This window comes from Poecilia mexicana, unplaced genomic scaffold (genome assembly GCF_051168715.1).
Source record: "Poecilia mexicana isolate PSO_F unplaced genomic scaffold, ASM5116871v1 scaffold_15, whole genome shotgun sequence".
Classification (NCBI taxonomy): domain Eukaryota; kingdom Metazoa; phylum Chordata; class Actinopteri; order Cyprinodontiformes; family Poeciliidae; genus Poecilia; species Poecilia mexicana.
The window spans coordinates 23,434,379-23,449,311 of NW_028263384.1; the positions used below are offsets into that span (position 1 = coordinate 23,434,379).

A 14,933-nucleotide genomic window follows, 5' to 3' on the forward strand; every position below is an offset into this window, starting at 1 on the left:
ATCTGATCTATCTCCTCCTGCAGCTTTTGAGATAGAGACTTCAAACTCAGTCAGCAGAGACTTGAGACATTAAAGATGAAAAGTTATCGTAGGAATTTTTCTATGTCAAAGCATGTGGGCGTGGCTAAGTCCCAAACTTTGACTATTCGCCATGAAACATCAAGATACAATAACTTCCACATAGAAGGTCACAGCTGCATCAGACTTCCTATATCTGACTACAGACCACCCCTCATCACATTGAGATGGTCAGTTGATGACATCACCTTAACCCCGCCCACTTCCGACAGGAAATCACCTGTTTTTTCTATTGTATGTCTTACTTTTACTCTCTAAATCATATGGGATTCATCCTGTGCAGGCTGACATGAAATTACATGATGATGAACTCTCCCATGATGAACTCGACTGACCCGTGGGGGCGTGGCTAAGTCCCAAACTTTGACTATACAGCATGAAACATGAATGTGAAATAACTTCCAAATGCCAGGTCACAGCTGCATCAGACTTTCTATGTCTCATTATAGACCAGCCTTCATCATAGTTAGGTGGTCGATTGATGACATCACCCTAGCCCCGCCCACTTCCGACAGGAAGTAACCTCTTTCTTCAATTGTATGTCTTACTTTTACTCTCTAATTCTTATGGGTTTCATCCTGTGCAGGCTGACATGAAATGACATGATGATGAACTCTCCCATGATGAACTCTACTGACCCGTGGGGGCGTGGCTAAGTCCCAAACTTTGACTATACACCATGAAACATGAATGTGAAATAACTTCCAAATGCCAGGTCAGAGCTGCATCAGACTTTCTATGTCTCATTATAGATAAGCCCTCATCACAGTTATGTGGTCGATTGATGACATCACCCTTGCCCCGCCCACTTCCGACAGGAAGTGACCTGTTTTTTCTACTGTATGTCTTACTTTTTCTCTCTAATTCTTATGGGTTTCATCCTGTGCAGACTGACATGAAATGAAATGATGATGAACTCTGCCGTGATGAACTCTACTGACCCGTGGGGGCGTGGCTAAGTCCCAAACTTTGATTATACATCATGAAACATGAATGTGAAATTACTTCCTAATGCCAGGTCACAGATGCATCAGACTTTCTATGTGTCATTATAGACCAGCCATCATGACAGTTAGGTGGTCGATTGATGACATAACATTAGCCCCGCCCACTTCCGACAGGAAGTCACCTGTTTTTTCTACTGTATGTCTTACTTTTTCTCTCTAATTCTTATGGGTTTCATCCTGTGCAGACTGACATAAAATGAAATGATGATGAACTTATTGATGATGAACTCATTGATGATGAACTCTACTGACCCGTGGGGGCGTGGCAAAATGGCTGTCCCTCGTAATATGCATACGTTCGTCTCGTATTCACAAACGCATCATCCGATTTGCACCAGACATTGTATGAGTGACACTTGTGAACCTCTAAGGAGCCCAATAGAGTTTAATTGTGATTTGACTCCACTGCGCCCCCTAGGTTAATCAAACAGCTGTATCTCCTCTCTACATGGCCCGATGTGCTCCAGATTTTTGGTTCATCGCCAGGGAGCTCTGCCGAAGCCGTAAAAGCGGATAGCGTGGATGAGGGCGCGCGAGCGTCGGCGGTGGCGGGCGGGGGGCGGTGCTGGTACCCCCGCGGTGGCTATAGGCCGGAGCAGCGCTAGCTGCGAGGGCCGCTTGAGGCTCCGCGGAGCTTTAATTATTATTACGATTCTGCCACCCTTTTTAGGGGGCTTTTTGGGGGCTTTATCATATTCAAAAACTCACCAAACGTGGCGGGGGCATAGAGCCCGGTGAAAAATTTCGTATTTTATGGTCGTTGAAAAAATCGCAAAAGAAACGGCTCAAGGGCGCCACCTAGCAACTTTCAAAAGACCCTTTCCTATTCACTTACTTTATCGTAGAGACTTGAAACTTGGTACACTTGTACAGCTCCCCAAAACACTCTGAATTTACAATTAATGTCATAGTGCAAGTATCACAGATTGTCGGCCATTTTGGATTAAAGTTCCGATTTTGACCCGATTTTGGGCGTTTACAGGGTTCGCATTTGATCGAACTTGACCTAGGGATTTCGATCGATCGGCTTGAAACTCGGTCAGATCGTTCAAAAGGCATGGCCGATCCAAAGTTATCGTAGGTTTGCGTTTTCGGGCTTGCTGAAGGGGTCTTTCCGGGGGTCAAAGGTCACAGATTCGCCATGAAACATCAAACTGTTATAACTCTTTGAAAAAAACTCATAGAAGCACCAAACTTTCAGTGATTGATCATCATGGGATGCTCTACAATACCCAACGGTCAAATGATGACGTCACTTAGGCCACGCCCCCTGAGAACAGGAAGTGTCATTTTTTACGCTGAACGGTCGCTATCTGACCCCTTTGACCTAATCGAGGTGAAACTGTGTCCACAGACAGAAAACATGTTGGTGTGTTGAGGATTCCAAGCCAAGCTCATTTGAATCCAGCAGGTGGGCGTGGCGGCGTGGCGAAGTGACCCTAAACGCCGTGTCCTTACGTTTGGCTGTGGATTCCACAATTTTGAGGCCAGCTGCACCAAACTTGACATGAGTGATCCTGGTAGGGTCCCCTACGATCCTATGTTGTCATAGTCTGACGTCATCTAAGCCCCGCCCCCTCAGAACAGGAAGTGCTTTTTTTTCCATGGAAAGCTGCCTTTCTGGCTCACTGCACCTAATCAACATGATTCTGTGTTGGATGACAGATAACATGTTAGTCTCACTTGCTTTAAAGCGCCAAGAGTCTTCTGTAGAGGGCGTGGCCGTGGGACCGCGGCGAAGCAGAGGTAACGCCGCCGCCATACGTTTGGCTCTAGATTCCACATCGTTCAGCCCAGCTGCACCAAACTCACTAGGATGCATCCTTATCCATCCCCGAACAGGAATCCATAACAGTCGTTGATGGGCGTGGCCTAATTTCTCTACAGCGCCCCCTAGAAATTTTTAAATGATCAGCCCCAAGCCATGCTTTAACCTAGAATTATGAAACTTGGTACACATGTGTATCATATCAGGACCTACAAAAAAGTCTCTTGGAGCCATGGTGCAAACCCAACAGGAAGTCGGCCATTTTGGATCAAAATCAGCCATTTCCTCTTTTTCATAGACATCGCATCTGATCTATCTCCTCCTGCAGCTTTTGAGATAGAGACTTCAAACTCAGTCAGCAGAGACTTGAGACATTAAAGATGAAAAGTTATCGTAGGAATTTTTCTATGTCAAAGCATGTGGGCGTGGCTAAGTCCCAAACTTTGACTATTCGCCATGAAACATCAAGATGCAATAACTTCCACATAGAAGGTCACAGCTGCATCAGACTTCCTATGTCTCATTATAGACCAGCCTTCATCATAGTTAGGTGGTCGATTGATGACATCACCCTAGCCCCGCCCACTTCCGACAGGAACTAACCTCTTTCTTCAATTGTATGTCTTACTTTTACTCTCTAATTCTTATGGGTTTCATCCTGTGCAGGCTGACATGAAATGAAATGATGATGAACTCTGCCGTGATGAACTCTACTGACCCGTGGGGGCGTGGCTAAGTCCCAAACTTTGAATATACATCATGAAACATGAATGTGAAATTACTTCCTAATGCCAGGTCACAGCTGCATCAGACTTTCTATGTGTCATTATAGACCAGCCATCATGACAGTTAGGTGGTCGATTGATGACATAACATTAGCCCCGCCCACTTCCGACAGGAAGTCACCTGTTTTTTCTACTGTATGTCTTACTTTTTCTCTCTAATTCTTATGGGTTTCATCCTGTCCTGACTGACATAAAATGAAATGATGATGAACTTATTGATGATGAACTCATTGATGATGTACTCTACTGACCCGTGGGGGCGTGGCAAAATGGCTGTCCCTCGTAATATGCATACGTTCGTCTCGTATTCACAAACGCATCATCCGATTTGCACCAGACATTGTATGAGTGACACTTGTGAACCTCTAAGGAGCCCAATAGAGTTTAATTGCGATTTGACTCCACTGCGCACCAAGGTTAATCAAACACCTGTGTCTCCTTGCGATATTAGCTGATCTACACCAGATTTTTGTGCATTGTCTGGGAGCAATGTCGAACATGACAGGGTGACTATCTTCAGGGCGGGTTTGGCAGCTCCGTGAGAGCAAGGAAGTGGCTGGGGGTAGGCGGTGGCTGGGGTGACATGGTGCTGAGGGGAGGCAGTGGCTGGGGGGAGGTGGTGCTGAGGGGAGGCGGTGGCTGGGGGGAGGCGGTGCTGGAACATCCGCGGTGGCTAGGCTTGAGCGGCGCTTGGCTGCGAGGGCCGCTTGAGGCTCCGCGGAGCTTTAATTTATTTTTCTGTTTGCTTTAGACAGGCAGCTAACCCGCCCTCAGATCGGGCCTGCTGTTCATCTTTATTTCTGTTGCTTCAACAGGTTCTCTGTCAGGTTGCTTTGCTCATTTATTGTATCTTTGCTTCAGCTTCTGTATTGTTTCTTTTTAGTTTGATCATCTTTGTTTTGATTCATAAAGCCACCTTTTGTTTTGAATTTGTGCACAGCTGAAACAAGTTTTTCATTTAGGTTCCCCCCTTTCAGTTCCTCTTGTGGTTCCAGCTCACCCAAACCTCTTTCATGGCTTCAAAGACTGAATACATCTCCCCAGACTTATTTGCTCTAAGCAAAACAGGTCACACAGAGGCTAAATGATGCCTTTGAGTTTTATACCTATAGAAGGATTTTGAAGGGAGACCAAAGATTAACTTTGATCTACGTGGAATGTGATTAGTTTCATCAGGTGAATCCATTTTGAGATTTCTCCTTCCACAAAGAATTGTTTTCCTATTAACTGTCTTTGTGAACTATTATTTGCTTGATATTGATACCAGACAGATTGCCCTCTTTTCGACCTTATCTGTCTGGAATCACGGTGGGTTTGGCAGCTGTCCCAACAGAGAGCAGGGAGGGAGTGGTGTACACCCCCAGACAGGGTGCCAGCTCTTTTCAAAACACTGATAAATAATTTATATCTAAAACTGTTATCATCAGGGTAGCAGTCATTCCTAACCAAGATACCCTCTGGTTAATTTGGATCCCGAGGTTCTCCCAGGCCATAAGGGACATTTATTTCCCCCAGTGAGTCCATAGGTGAGGCTCAGAGTGTATACAGAGACGGATAAGTCGAAAACTTTCTGTCTGGATCATCTCTTTCTTCACTGTGACAGACCAGAGAAGCACCTGCTTTGTCAAGTGACAATGCTTTAATCATTGCTTTTTCAGATTTCAGAGTGAAATTTCAGAGTGAAATCTGAAATATATTCCACTCTGTCCTCTTCCAGTTTCACATTTGTTTCTAAAACTGAGATACTGAAATTCAGACTTCATAAATAAGAGTTTGCACACAATATATACTCCTTTTCTTTTATGAAGGTTTCCAGTCAGCCATTTTTAGAGTGAATTGAGAAGCAGCTGCTTGTTCTGTCTCTGAGGAATGAGCAAATGATTTTGCAAAAAATCATTTGCATAGATTTTATGCAAATGTGATGGAAACAAATAAAGGCAGATAAAACATGAACTCACAAACTGTGTTTTGAACATTTTACTCAGTAATCAAACATTTTTCTAGGATATATGGTCATCTTTGTTGATGTCTATGGACATTTGTGAATAATTAAGAATTTTTAATCATAATACCATATATGCACTACTTTACAAAATAATTTCCATATTTTGTCATCTGAAGGCCACAAACTTTATTGTATTTTATTGAACAGAACACAAATCTGACATTGTACAAAAGGATCAGTTTAATTCCTGATTAAACTGAGTTACAATAACATTTGTTTAGAGCTTTGGTGCCCTATATTTTGGTTGGAGGATGTAAGCACAAAATGAGGATGTAACACTACAACTCCTGACTGGGTGTGTCGGTGAGTGCCTCAGGTTATGAAACACAATATCTTAGATTTGACCTATTTAAGCTGTTGCTTCAGTATGTTGAGGGATCTCTTCCTCAACTCCCACCCGTATTTACAGCACGCAATCTGTTTCTACCACCAACTAGTCTCGGTAAATGTACTTTTATATATGATTCATATTAATTGTTAAAGTGTACTAAAATTTTCAAAGCAGAGAGATGTTTTGACAAACATTTCCAGCGTCTAATATATACATTTAGTCCTGAAAATGAAATGACAAGAGGTGGTAGTGGTGTTGTTACTTTAAGGTGTGTCCTTGTTTTGTTTCGGTTGTGGTCACAGTGAGCTCACTGTGGATTTGCTTACGCCTGCTGCTGTCTGCACCACCTATCTCACCTGTCCACAAGCGGCTCCTCCCTGTTTGTTATCGGACTCCATCTTTCCATCCCTATAGGTCGCTATAAAGGAGTCCCGGAGAAAAGCACTTCTGGGAAGCGTTCCTTCATAGAAGAGCATCTCATAAGGCAAACAAGCCCTGTTGTTAAATAAGGAAATCCTGCAAGTGAACGCTCAGAAAGGGTGAAGATGACCTCCACTGCAGATCGACTGGCCCGCCAGCAGCAGAGGGCGGAGGGCATCGGCACCAACCAGAACCCAGTGAAGTTTTGCGGTCAGGACTATGAGGCCCTGCGGCAGCAGTGTCTGAGCAGGGGACGCCTGTTTGAGGATGACAGCTTTGGTGCCGAGAGCAAGTCACTCGGCTACAATGAGCTGGGGCCATACTCATCCAAGACAAGGGGCATTGTTTGGAAGAGGCCAATGGTAAGAAGCAACTTAAAATAATAAGTCTATTACACTTTTTATATTCATTTTTTCAAAATGTTCCATCTGTCCTGTAGGAGCTATGTTCAAACCCAAAGTTCATTGACGATGGAGCCACAAGGACGGATATTTGTCAGGGAGCATTAGGTGAGTTTTATGCTTCCATTTTTAATGCGTAATAATCCCTCCCCCAACTGCTGCCATTAAATTTGCATTTGACAAACCAGTGCTGATCCTTTTACAGTGTGTGGTAACACACAATGACTTTTCTTTTCCCTTTAACCCTTTAACCCTGAAGGCTGCAGAAACCTTTATGTTATACACTAAAAGGTCAGACCTACCTGTGACATTTCAGCACTTCTGATAATTGTACATTTAGTCTCATATCCTAAAGCTCAGTGCTGTAAATTTTATTTACGGTCATGTGAAGTTAGATGTGCTTTCATAATTTGATAACAAATAAATGTCAAAATGTGTCTCCTATGTGCACACATCCTATACTGATGTACTTGCTAAGACTGATTCTAAGTTTTTATTTGGTGAAGATCGGGTCAGTCTAAAAATGGTCATTTTTACCTGATTGTACATTTTTCATTTCTCTCAGCACAGATTTAAGCTTATATATAGAAATATAGATATTTTCTACAGTTTTATATCTGTTCATATATGAATTGCTTAAACACTTCTTCTTTCTTTCATCCCCCCATCAAGGGATTTTGGGAATACTCTTTTTGCAGATTTTTTTTTTTGTTAAAAAAAAAGGCAACATATTTAAATTTTTCATCATTTCTTAACTCTGAAAACACCCTGACAGATCCAAACAGATCTTTATCAATGAATGAAAAATTTAGTTGGGTTTTACTTTTTATAATTAGTTCTGGGTTACATTAATATCAGAAATGAACAAGTTTAGCTTAATTAGTAGAGGTGATGATAGTAAAGCTGATCCTACTAAATCAACCATACACACTCTAAAAAGAAAATAGTTGAACCAACTTAATTGAATTGCTTGTATAGGTAACAATCAATTCAATTAAGTTTATCCATCTGAATTTATTAAGTTTAACCAATTCAATATATTATAATCATCCAACTCAATTTGTTAATTTTTTTAAACAAATTTATTAAGTATGTTTAAGATAACATATTTAAGTCAGTCTTACTCAAATCATTTAGTTTACTTCAAAAATGGTAAATAAACTTATATAGCACTTTTCCAGTCATTTTGACCACTAGAGTCACCTTCACACATTTATTTAATGCACAGATCAGTAGGCAACTTGGGATTAAGTGCCTTGCCCAGGGGTACATTGACATGTGGCAGGAGGAAGCTGGAATCAAACCTACAGCCTTCTGATCACAAGACGACTACCCACAGAGCCACGGTCGCTTACCAGGGAATCTGTCCCTGGTAAGCTTGAGTCGATTCAGCCAGATGTTCACAAAGCTGCTGCAGTTTTGTCATTTTTGAGGGTTAAGGTTTATTAAAAGTATCATTTAAAGTCATATAGAATTTTTTTCATTATAACTTTTACCCTTTTTTTTAGCTGAATGTTGCTCATGATGCATCACTAAACTCAATTTTTGGTGCATATTTCATTTTTCATCCAAGATAAAATTAGCATTGGCAAAGTCATGACTCAAATTTTAGTTCATCTGTATGTATATTAGTGTATATTAGTTTTACAGCAGTTGCATATTTACTTTAATCTGAAAACAATGTTATAGTTTGAAACAAAAGTAGTGGCCCCTGAATGAAAGGAGTGTGTGTTGAAGGAAATAACACAAAACACACAAGATTGAAATATTATCATTTTTCGTGTTTTCAAAATGTAAATAAAATGCAAAGCAGATCACTAGTGTCTATTTCAATCTCTCTGTGTATTTTAATTCACAATTATTTGCCGTTATGTTTCAGGGGATTGCTGGCTTCTGGCTGCCATTGCTTCTCTAACTCTGGACCAGCGGATCCTTGGACGGGTGGTTCCCACTGGTCAGAGCTTCACTGAGGATTACGCTGGGATATTTCACTTTCAGGTCAGGAAACTTAATATTAACATTTACCCAACAGGCTTCTTTCTTTGGGTATTTTTGATACGTAATTTAAAATAATAATAATAATAATAATAATAATAATAATAATAATAATAATAATAATAATAATTCAGAAAATTCTGAATTTTCTGAACAGACAGTTGAGAGTCTGTTCCGCCCCCCTTATAAAAAAGGTTGATATTGGAATATTTGAAGGATTCCAGGATTTTTTATTTTTTATTTTTTATTTATTTTTTTGTAATGACACCAGATTTATATTTTTGTGTGTGTTTTTAACACTTATCGTTTCTTTCAGTTTTGGCAGTATGGAGAGTGGGTGGATGTCGTGATAGATGATCGTTTACCCACCAGAGACGGGAAGCTTCTCTTTGTTCACTCAGCAGAGGGCTCAGAGTTCTGGAGCGCTCTCCTGGAGAAAGCTTATGCCAAGTACAAATCACTCCGCCTTGTACGTTTGTTTATTTTAGTGGAGTGTAAACTGAGGAGCTAAATTCGTTCCTCCCCCTTGTGTCTGGCAGGGTGAACGGTTGCTACGAAGCTCTGTCTGGAGGAAACACCATCGAGGGCTTTGAGGATTTCACAGGAGGGATTGCTGAGATTTACACCTTAAGCAAAGCTCCACCGGAGCTCTTCCAAATCATTCGGAAAGCCCTGAGTCTGGGTTCACTGCTGGGCTGCTCGATTGATGCAAGTCTCATTTTCATATTTAACTGCACTGCAGTTTGAACAGAGACAAAACACACAGTCATGAAAGCACCTGATTAAAGTGTTTATCTCTGATGCTTTTTTTTTTTTTTTTTTTTTAGATTACCAGTGCCTATGAGACAGAGGCAGTAACCACTCTGAAGCTTGTCAAAGGACATGCATACTCTGTTACTGGTGCAGAAGAGGTAATTATTTTAGCTTCTTGTTTTGTGTAATGCCCAGTTATACTCTGCACACTCCTGTTCTTCCAGGTCAGCTACCAAGGCAGGGATGTTCAACTGGTCCGCGTCAGAAACCCATGGGGAGAAGTGGAATGGACAGGCCCTTGGAGTGACGGGTAAATTCTGACAGTTCAGCAAATTGATAACCAGCAGTGTGTTTTTCTTTAATGTGGACACATATACAGGAAGAAGGAATACAGAGAACTGGTTCTTTTTTCATGTTAGTCTGGTATGAAAAAGTGTGTGCCCACTTTCTGATTTCCTATATTTTTTTTGTATGTTTATCACACTTCAGGGTTTCAGAACATCAAACCAATTGAAGTTTTAGTTAAAGGCAGCACAAGCTAAGATAAAATGCAGGTTTAAAATTACGTTTTTATTATTAAGGGAGAAAAAAAAGCCAGTCAACACTTCTTTCGCACCGGACCATTTTGTCTGCATTAATAATAAAATCGTTATTTTGAAAACTGTGTTTTGTGTTTATTTGTGTTGCCTTTGACTAATACTTAAATCGGATGTTCTGAAACACTTAAGTGTGGTAAACATGCAAAACATAAAATAAGGAAGGGGGGGGCAAACCCTTTTTCACGCCATTTTGCTTTTAAACTTTTCTTTAAATAAAATAAGCAAAACATTCACTGCTTGTTAATGGTGTTATTTTTGTAAAATAGATCCAATGAGTGGAAGTACATCAGTGAGGCTGACAAATCAAAGTTGAACCACGTGGCGGAAGATGGAGAGTTCTGGTATGTAGGGATTTAAGTCAACATTTTGTATGTTTATGAACTGCATTTTCATGGGATGCCATGTGGTAGATGATACCGCACATATGTTTCTATATGGGCTTCTAGACTCTGCAAATGAAACCTTCAAGATAACAGTTTTGTGCTTAAATAGTTTATCAGTTAAGTCACAGGAGTTTTGTCTGCATTCTGCCAAATTTCATTAAAGCGAAACAATGCTTAATATTTAATTTTCTGAGTTTCTCATCGAATGCAGATACAGCTGTTTATTGATAGTGTAATAGTGTGTTAATGGGTAGTTTTATCAATACTTTCTGCCACATCTGGCCCTTTAGAAACATTATTGATCTTGATGTGGCCCAAAAAGAAAATAAGTTTGACGATAAAATACATTAAGTATTTGATCTTTTTTTTTTTTTTGATAAAATGTCAGGCTTATGGGGAGTGAATATCTTTGCAACACGCTGTAGAACAACGTTGCTCTTGATTTCAGGATGTCCTACTCGGACTTCATCAAGCACTTCTCCAAGCTGGAGATCTGCAACTTGACCCCGGATACGCTGGAAAGCGATGAGGTTGGCCACTGGAACAACTACCAGTTCGAAGGGATGTGGAGGGTGGGATCCACCGCTGGCGGCTGCAGAAACCATGCAGGTTGGACAGAAACCTGGAAAGATTCCTGCTTTTCAGAGCTCAAAGCTCTGTGTCGCTTCCCTCTGTAAGACATTTCTCCTCCTCGGTCTGTTCCAGCCACGTTCCCCTCCAACCCTCAGTTCGTCGTGCGTCTGGAGGATGTGGATGACGACCCCCTGGATGGGGAGGACAGATGCACCTTCCTGGTGGGGTTGATGCAAAAGGACGGACGGCAGAAGAGGAGGCTTAATGGCGAACTGGAGTCCATCGGCTTCGCCATTTATAAGGTCTCACGAAGTCATTTGACACCCAGTTTAAAGATATTAAACTTTATCAAAGTAATTTTCCTAAAACATTTGTCATTTTGTTTTGCAGGTTCCAGATCAGGTTTGTGTTCACTTAGTCTTTCAACTCTCTATCTCCTTCATTTCAGTCTCAATCTTGTATATAAGAAAGTACTAAAGAAAAACAAAACCTTCCCTTCTAAGTACAAGGGCTGCAGCAACGTTCGCCTCGGCCCAGACGTGTTGCTGCGTCAGAGAGCCGTGGCGATGAGCAGCACCTTCATCAACACCCGCGAAGTGTGCGACCGCTTCAGACTTCCCCCTGGAGAATACGCCATCATTCCCTCGACCTTTCAACCTCATAAGAACGGCAAATTTGTTCTCAGGGTCTTCTCAGAGAAAGAGGCCAATACCAGGTATCTGTGATACTTTTGTCTGTGTTGCTGTTTTTCCCAGTTCATCAATAACAGAAATAATTCCAGTTTTATATTTCAGTCGACTGGAGGAGAAGATTGATGCTAAAATCAAAGAGGTAAACTTGTAGATTCTTTTATCTTCAACAGATCATTTGCTGAGCCTTCAAAATGCTGGTGTTTTCATTTGTTTTCATTGCTCTTTTATAGGAGGAGGTGTCTGAAAGTGACATTGATCCTCACTTCAAGAAAATCTTTAAGGAAGTTGCTGGCAGTGTAGGTCCAGAAGCACACATGTTCCCTTTAAATTAGGGTTTCAATCTTTCTGGAAAACTAAAAGGTCATAATTTGCCTTTTTGTTGTTGAACAGGACATGGAGGTATCTGCCTTTGAGTTAGTTGGGATTCTGAACAACATTGTCTCTCACCGTAAGTATGCCGAGAAGTTAAATATAAAGTGTCTCGCACGTGTTACAGAATTCCTGCTAAGAATGTGTAAAAACCTTAAAGTGAATCATTTTGTCATTGCAGTGGAATAACTGCACACTGTTGTTGCTCGAAGAGTTTGTTGCGGAAAATCTTGTAACAAACTCTGTCTCATCTGAACAAACATCGTTGTCTGAGATAAAGTCCTTTCGAGCTGCACGTTTATGTTTCTGCTAGGCCACAAACAATGCCACAGAGAAAGCATCTAATGGTTGGCATGAAAACTTTACAACCACAAGGTCCCACTCTTTGTTGCGCTTCTCTGAAAGTGATCTTTGGAGATGTTTCCTGGAAATATAAATATTTGTTTTTATGCAGCTTTGTGCCAGAGGCTAGAAATAGAACTGATTAAGATTTGGTTTTTCAACATTTGTCAACGTGTGGTAATGCAGCTGTGATAAAAGATTAATTCATTTTAAAGTTTGATACACATCTGTAACAGCGGTGACAATAAATTGCTTCTTTTGGGGATTTGGGAACTGTAATGAGCAACTCATTGGTGTCTTTCTTTTCCAGGCTCTGACATCAAGACAGACGGATTCAGCCTCGAGACGGCGCGTCTCGTAGTCAGTCTGCTGGATGTATCCTCAATTAGAGATGGCACTCAAAGCAGTAATTCTGTAACAGTGTAAAACTCCTGATGTTAACATGAATTGAAAGACCTTTAAAGTCTTAACATTGTCAGAAAGATGAAAGTGCCAAGTTGGGGCTGAAGGAATTCCATGTTCTCTGGAACAAACTTCAGAAGTACCTGGTATGGCGTGTTCTTCTCCTCTCATAAGGCATTTATATTGATTTTTTACAGCTTTACCCAGCGTTCAAGCTTGCTGCTCAAAACACTGACATCAATTTATATCTTTGGAACTGAGAAATATGTAATATTGTGTAAGAAGAAGGGTGAGTATGAAGATATCAGAACATTGCCAAAAGTTGATAAAATTGTGTTTGAATTGCTGAACATGGGGATCAGTGCACAACACAACCATCAGTGGCAGTAATGGCAAAGTTTCCACTTGAGTTAATGAAGTGAAAACGTATATAGAGATTTATCCAGCACGAAAAATGGAGTCCTAACAGACAGGCACGCTACGCAAGCATTTAAAAGCTCACTGTTGTGAGCTAAGTCTGTTAGCCACCACTGTGAAAAGAAATGCTTGTGAATAGCTATAATCTACACTCTTACCTGTTTATGTATGGCATATTTCTTCAAGGTGGTGCCATTACATACACAACATCATCATCCATATGGTAGTTAAACATAAATGACATAAATGAAGATATTTAAATAAATAAATAAATAAATAAATAAATAAATAAATAAATACATTTTGCATTTCTTGACTTTCCAACGTGTTTTTAAATGCCCTACAAATAAATGTCAGCCATGCTGTAAAACCTGGCCATGTGATCAAGCCGTTAATGTGTCGATGTAGGAGATCTTCAAGAGCCACGACACAGACTACTCGGGTACAATGAGTTCCCTGGAAATGAGAGCCGCCGCTGCTAAAGCAGGTAACAGACATGTTAACAAATGTTCACCGCAAAAGCTTGAGATGAAAAAATAAAAAAAAAACAGCTGAAATAAACTGCTGAATGATTATTTTCATTTTCATGGTTTTGTCTTCTCACTAAATTGCTTGCAAGCCTGCTTCTCTAGCACAGCTTTCCAAACGCATGGCGGCGCTTCTTTTTCTGAGTATTTGTTCTGTCTGACGAAGCACTGCAGGAACAAATAGCAAACTACTGACTCAGATTTTTGTGTGTGTGTTTGTGTGTGTGCGTGTGTTTGCAAGAGACATGCGAGAGCGGTTACAGAAGAACTGGAAAAGCCAGTTAGGCAGCTCCCGCCCAGCACTCAAGTTTTGTTTCATGCATGCAAGCTTTGGCACAACAATAAAAGGTGCACGTTTAAAACGGCACAGCATAAAACTGTGCTGGAGCCTGATACCTTTCAATAACAACACCTGACCAGCAGGCTGAGGACTAACACCCTTTATCTTTAAGCGTGACACATATCAGCTACACAATAACACACAGCTCATCTTTCTTTTTGCAGGTTTCAATGTGAACAGCGCTGTGCTGCAGGCCATCGTCAATCGCTATGCGGATGCTCAGTTTGCCATCGATTTTGACAGCTTTGTGAGCTGCCTCATTAAGCTGGAAATGCTCTTCAGTGAGTGACACCAGAGCAAATAGAGAAATTTCACAGCAATGTTTTTGCAATTGAGCCGACGGAGAGCATAGTGGTGTTTGCATTAGTAATACATCTGTTTGTCCGCCTCTCCCACAGAAATGTTTAAGGCCCTGGAGAAAGGAGACTCAGGGAAGATTGAGCTGAACATACAACAGGTGGGGGACATAATAAAATATCTTTACATGATTGCTATTTAAGAGATTTTTGAGCTTTGTTTTTTTTTTATATATATATTTCCTTTTGTAGTGGATGTGCCTGGCGATCAATTAGCTCTAAGGATAAGCACAAGACATATTCAAGAACAAGGAAGAGAATAAAGAGAAGAATTTGAAAAGAAAGTGAATTTAACTAATACATTTTTTTTGCGCTATAGATTCCACTAAATAAAGAAAAATAAAAATACTAAGAAATGTGTCTCTTTATGTCTGATTTTGAACACTATTA

The 14,933-nt window shown here is 40.8% G+C and overlaps 1 protein-coding gene across 1 annotated transcript; it reads left to right on the forward strand.

Moving 5' to 3' along the window:
• The first annotated feature begins 6,356 nt into the window (after positions 1 to 6,356).
• On the forward strand, positions 6,357 to 14,899 carry LOC106929429 (calpain-2 catalytic subunit-like). Its single transcript, XM_015006384.2, has 21 exons — positions 6,357 to 6,756; positions 6,834 to 6,903; positions 8,675 to 8,793; positions 9,107 to 9,240; positions 9,330 to 9,498; positions 9,618 to 9,701; positions 9,768 to 9,853; positions 10,409 to 10,483; positions 10,974 to 11,134; positions 11,231 to 11,400; positions 11,489 to 11,500; positions 11,602 to 11,813; positions 11,893 to 11,929; positions 12,021 to 12,086; positions 12,181 to 12,238; positions 12,812 to 12,876; positions 12,981 to 13,049; positions 13,729 to 13,807; positions 14,352 to 14,468; positions 14,586 to 14,644; positions 14,736 to 14,899. The coding sequence occupies exons 1-21, from the start codon at positions 6,520 to 6,522 to the stop codon at positions 14,757 to 14,759; spliced, it is 2,103 nt and encodes a 700-aa protein (XP_014861870.2). The 5' UTR covers positions 6,357 to 6,519; the 3' UTR covers positions 14,760 to 14,899.
• The last annotated feature ends 34 nt before the right edge of the window (positions 14,900 to 14,933 follow it).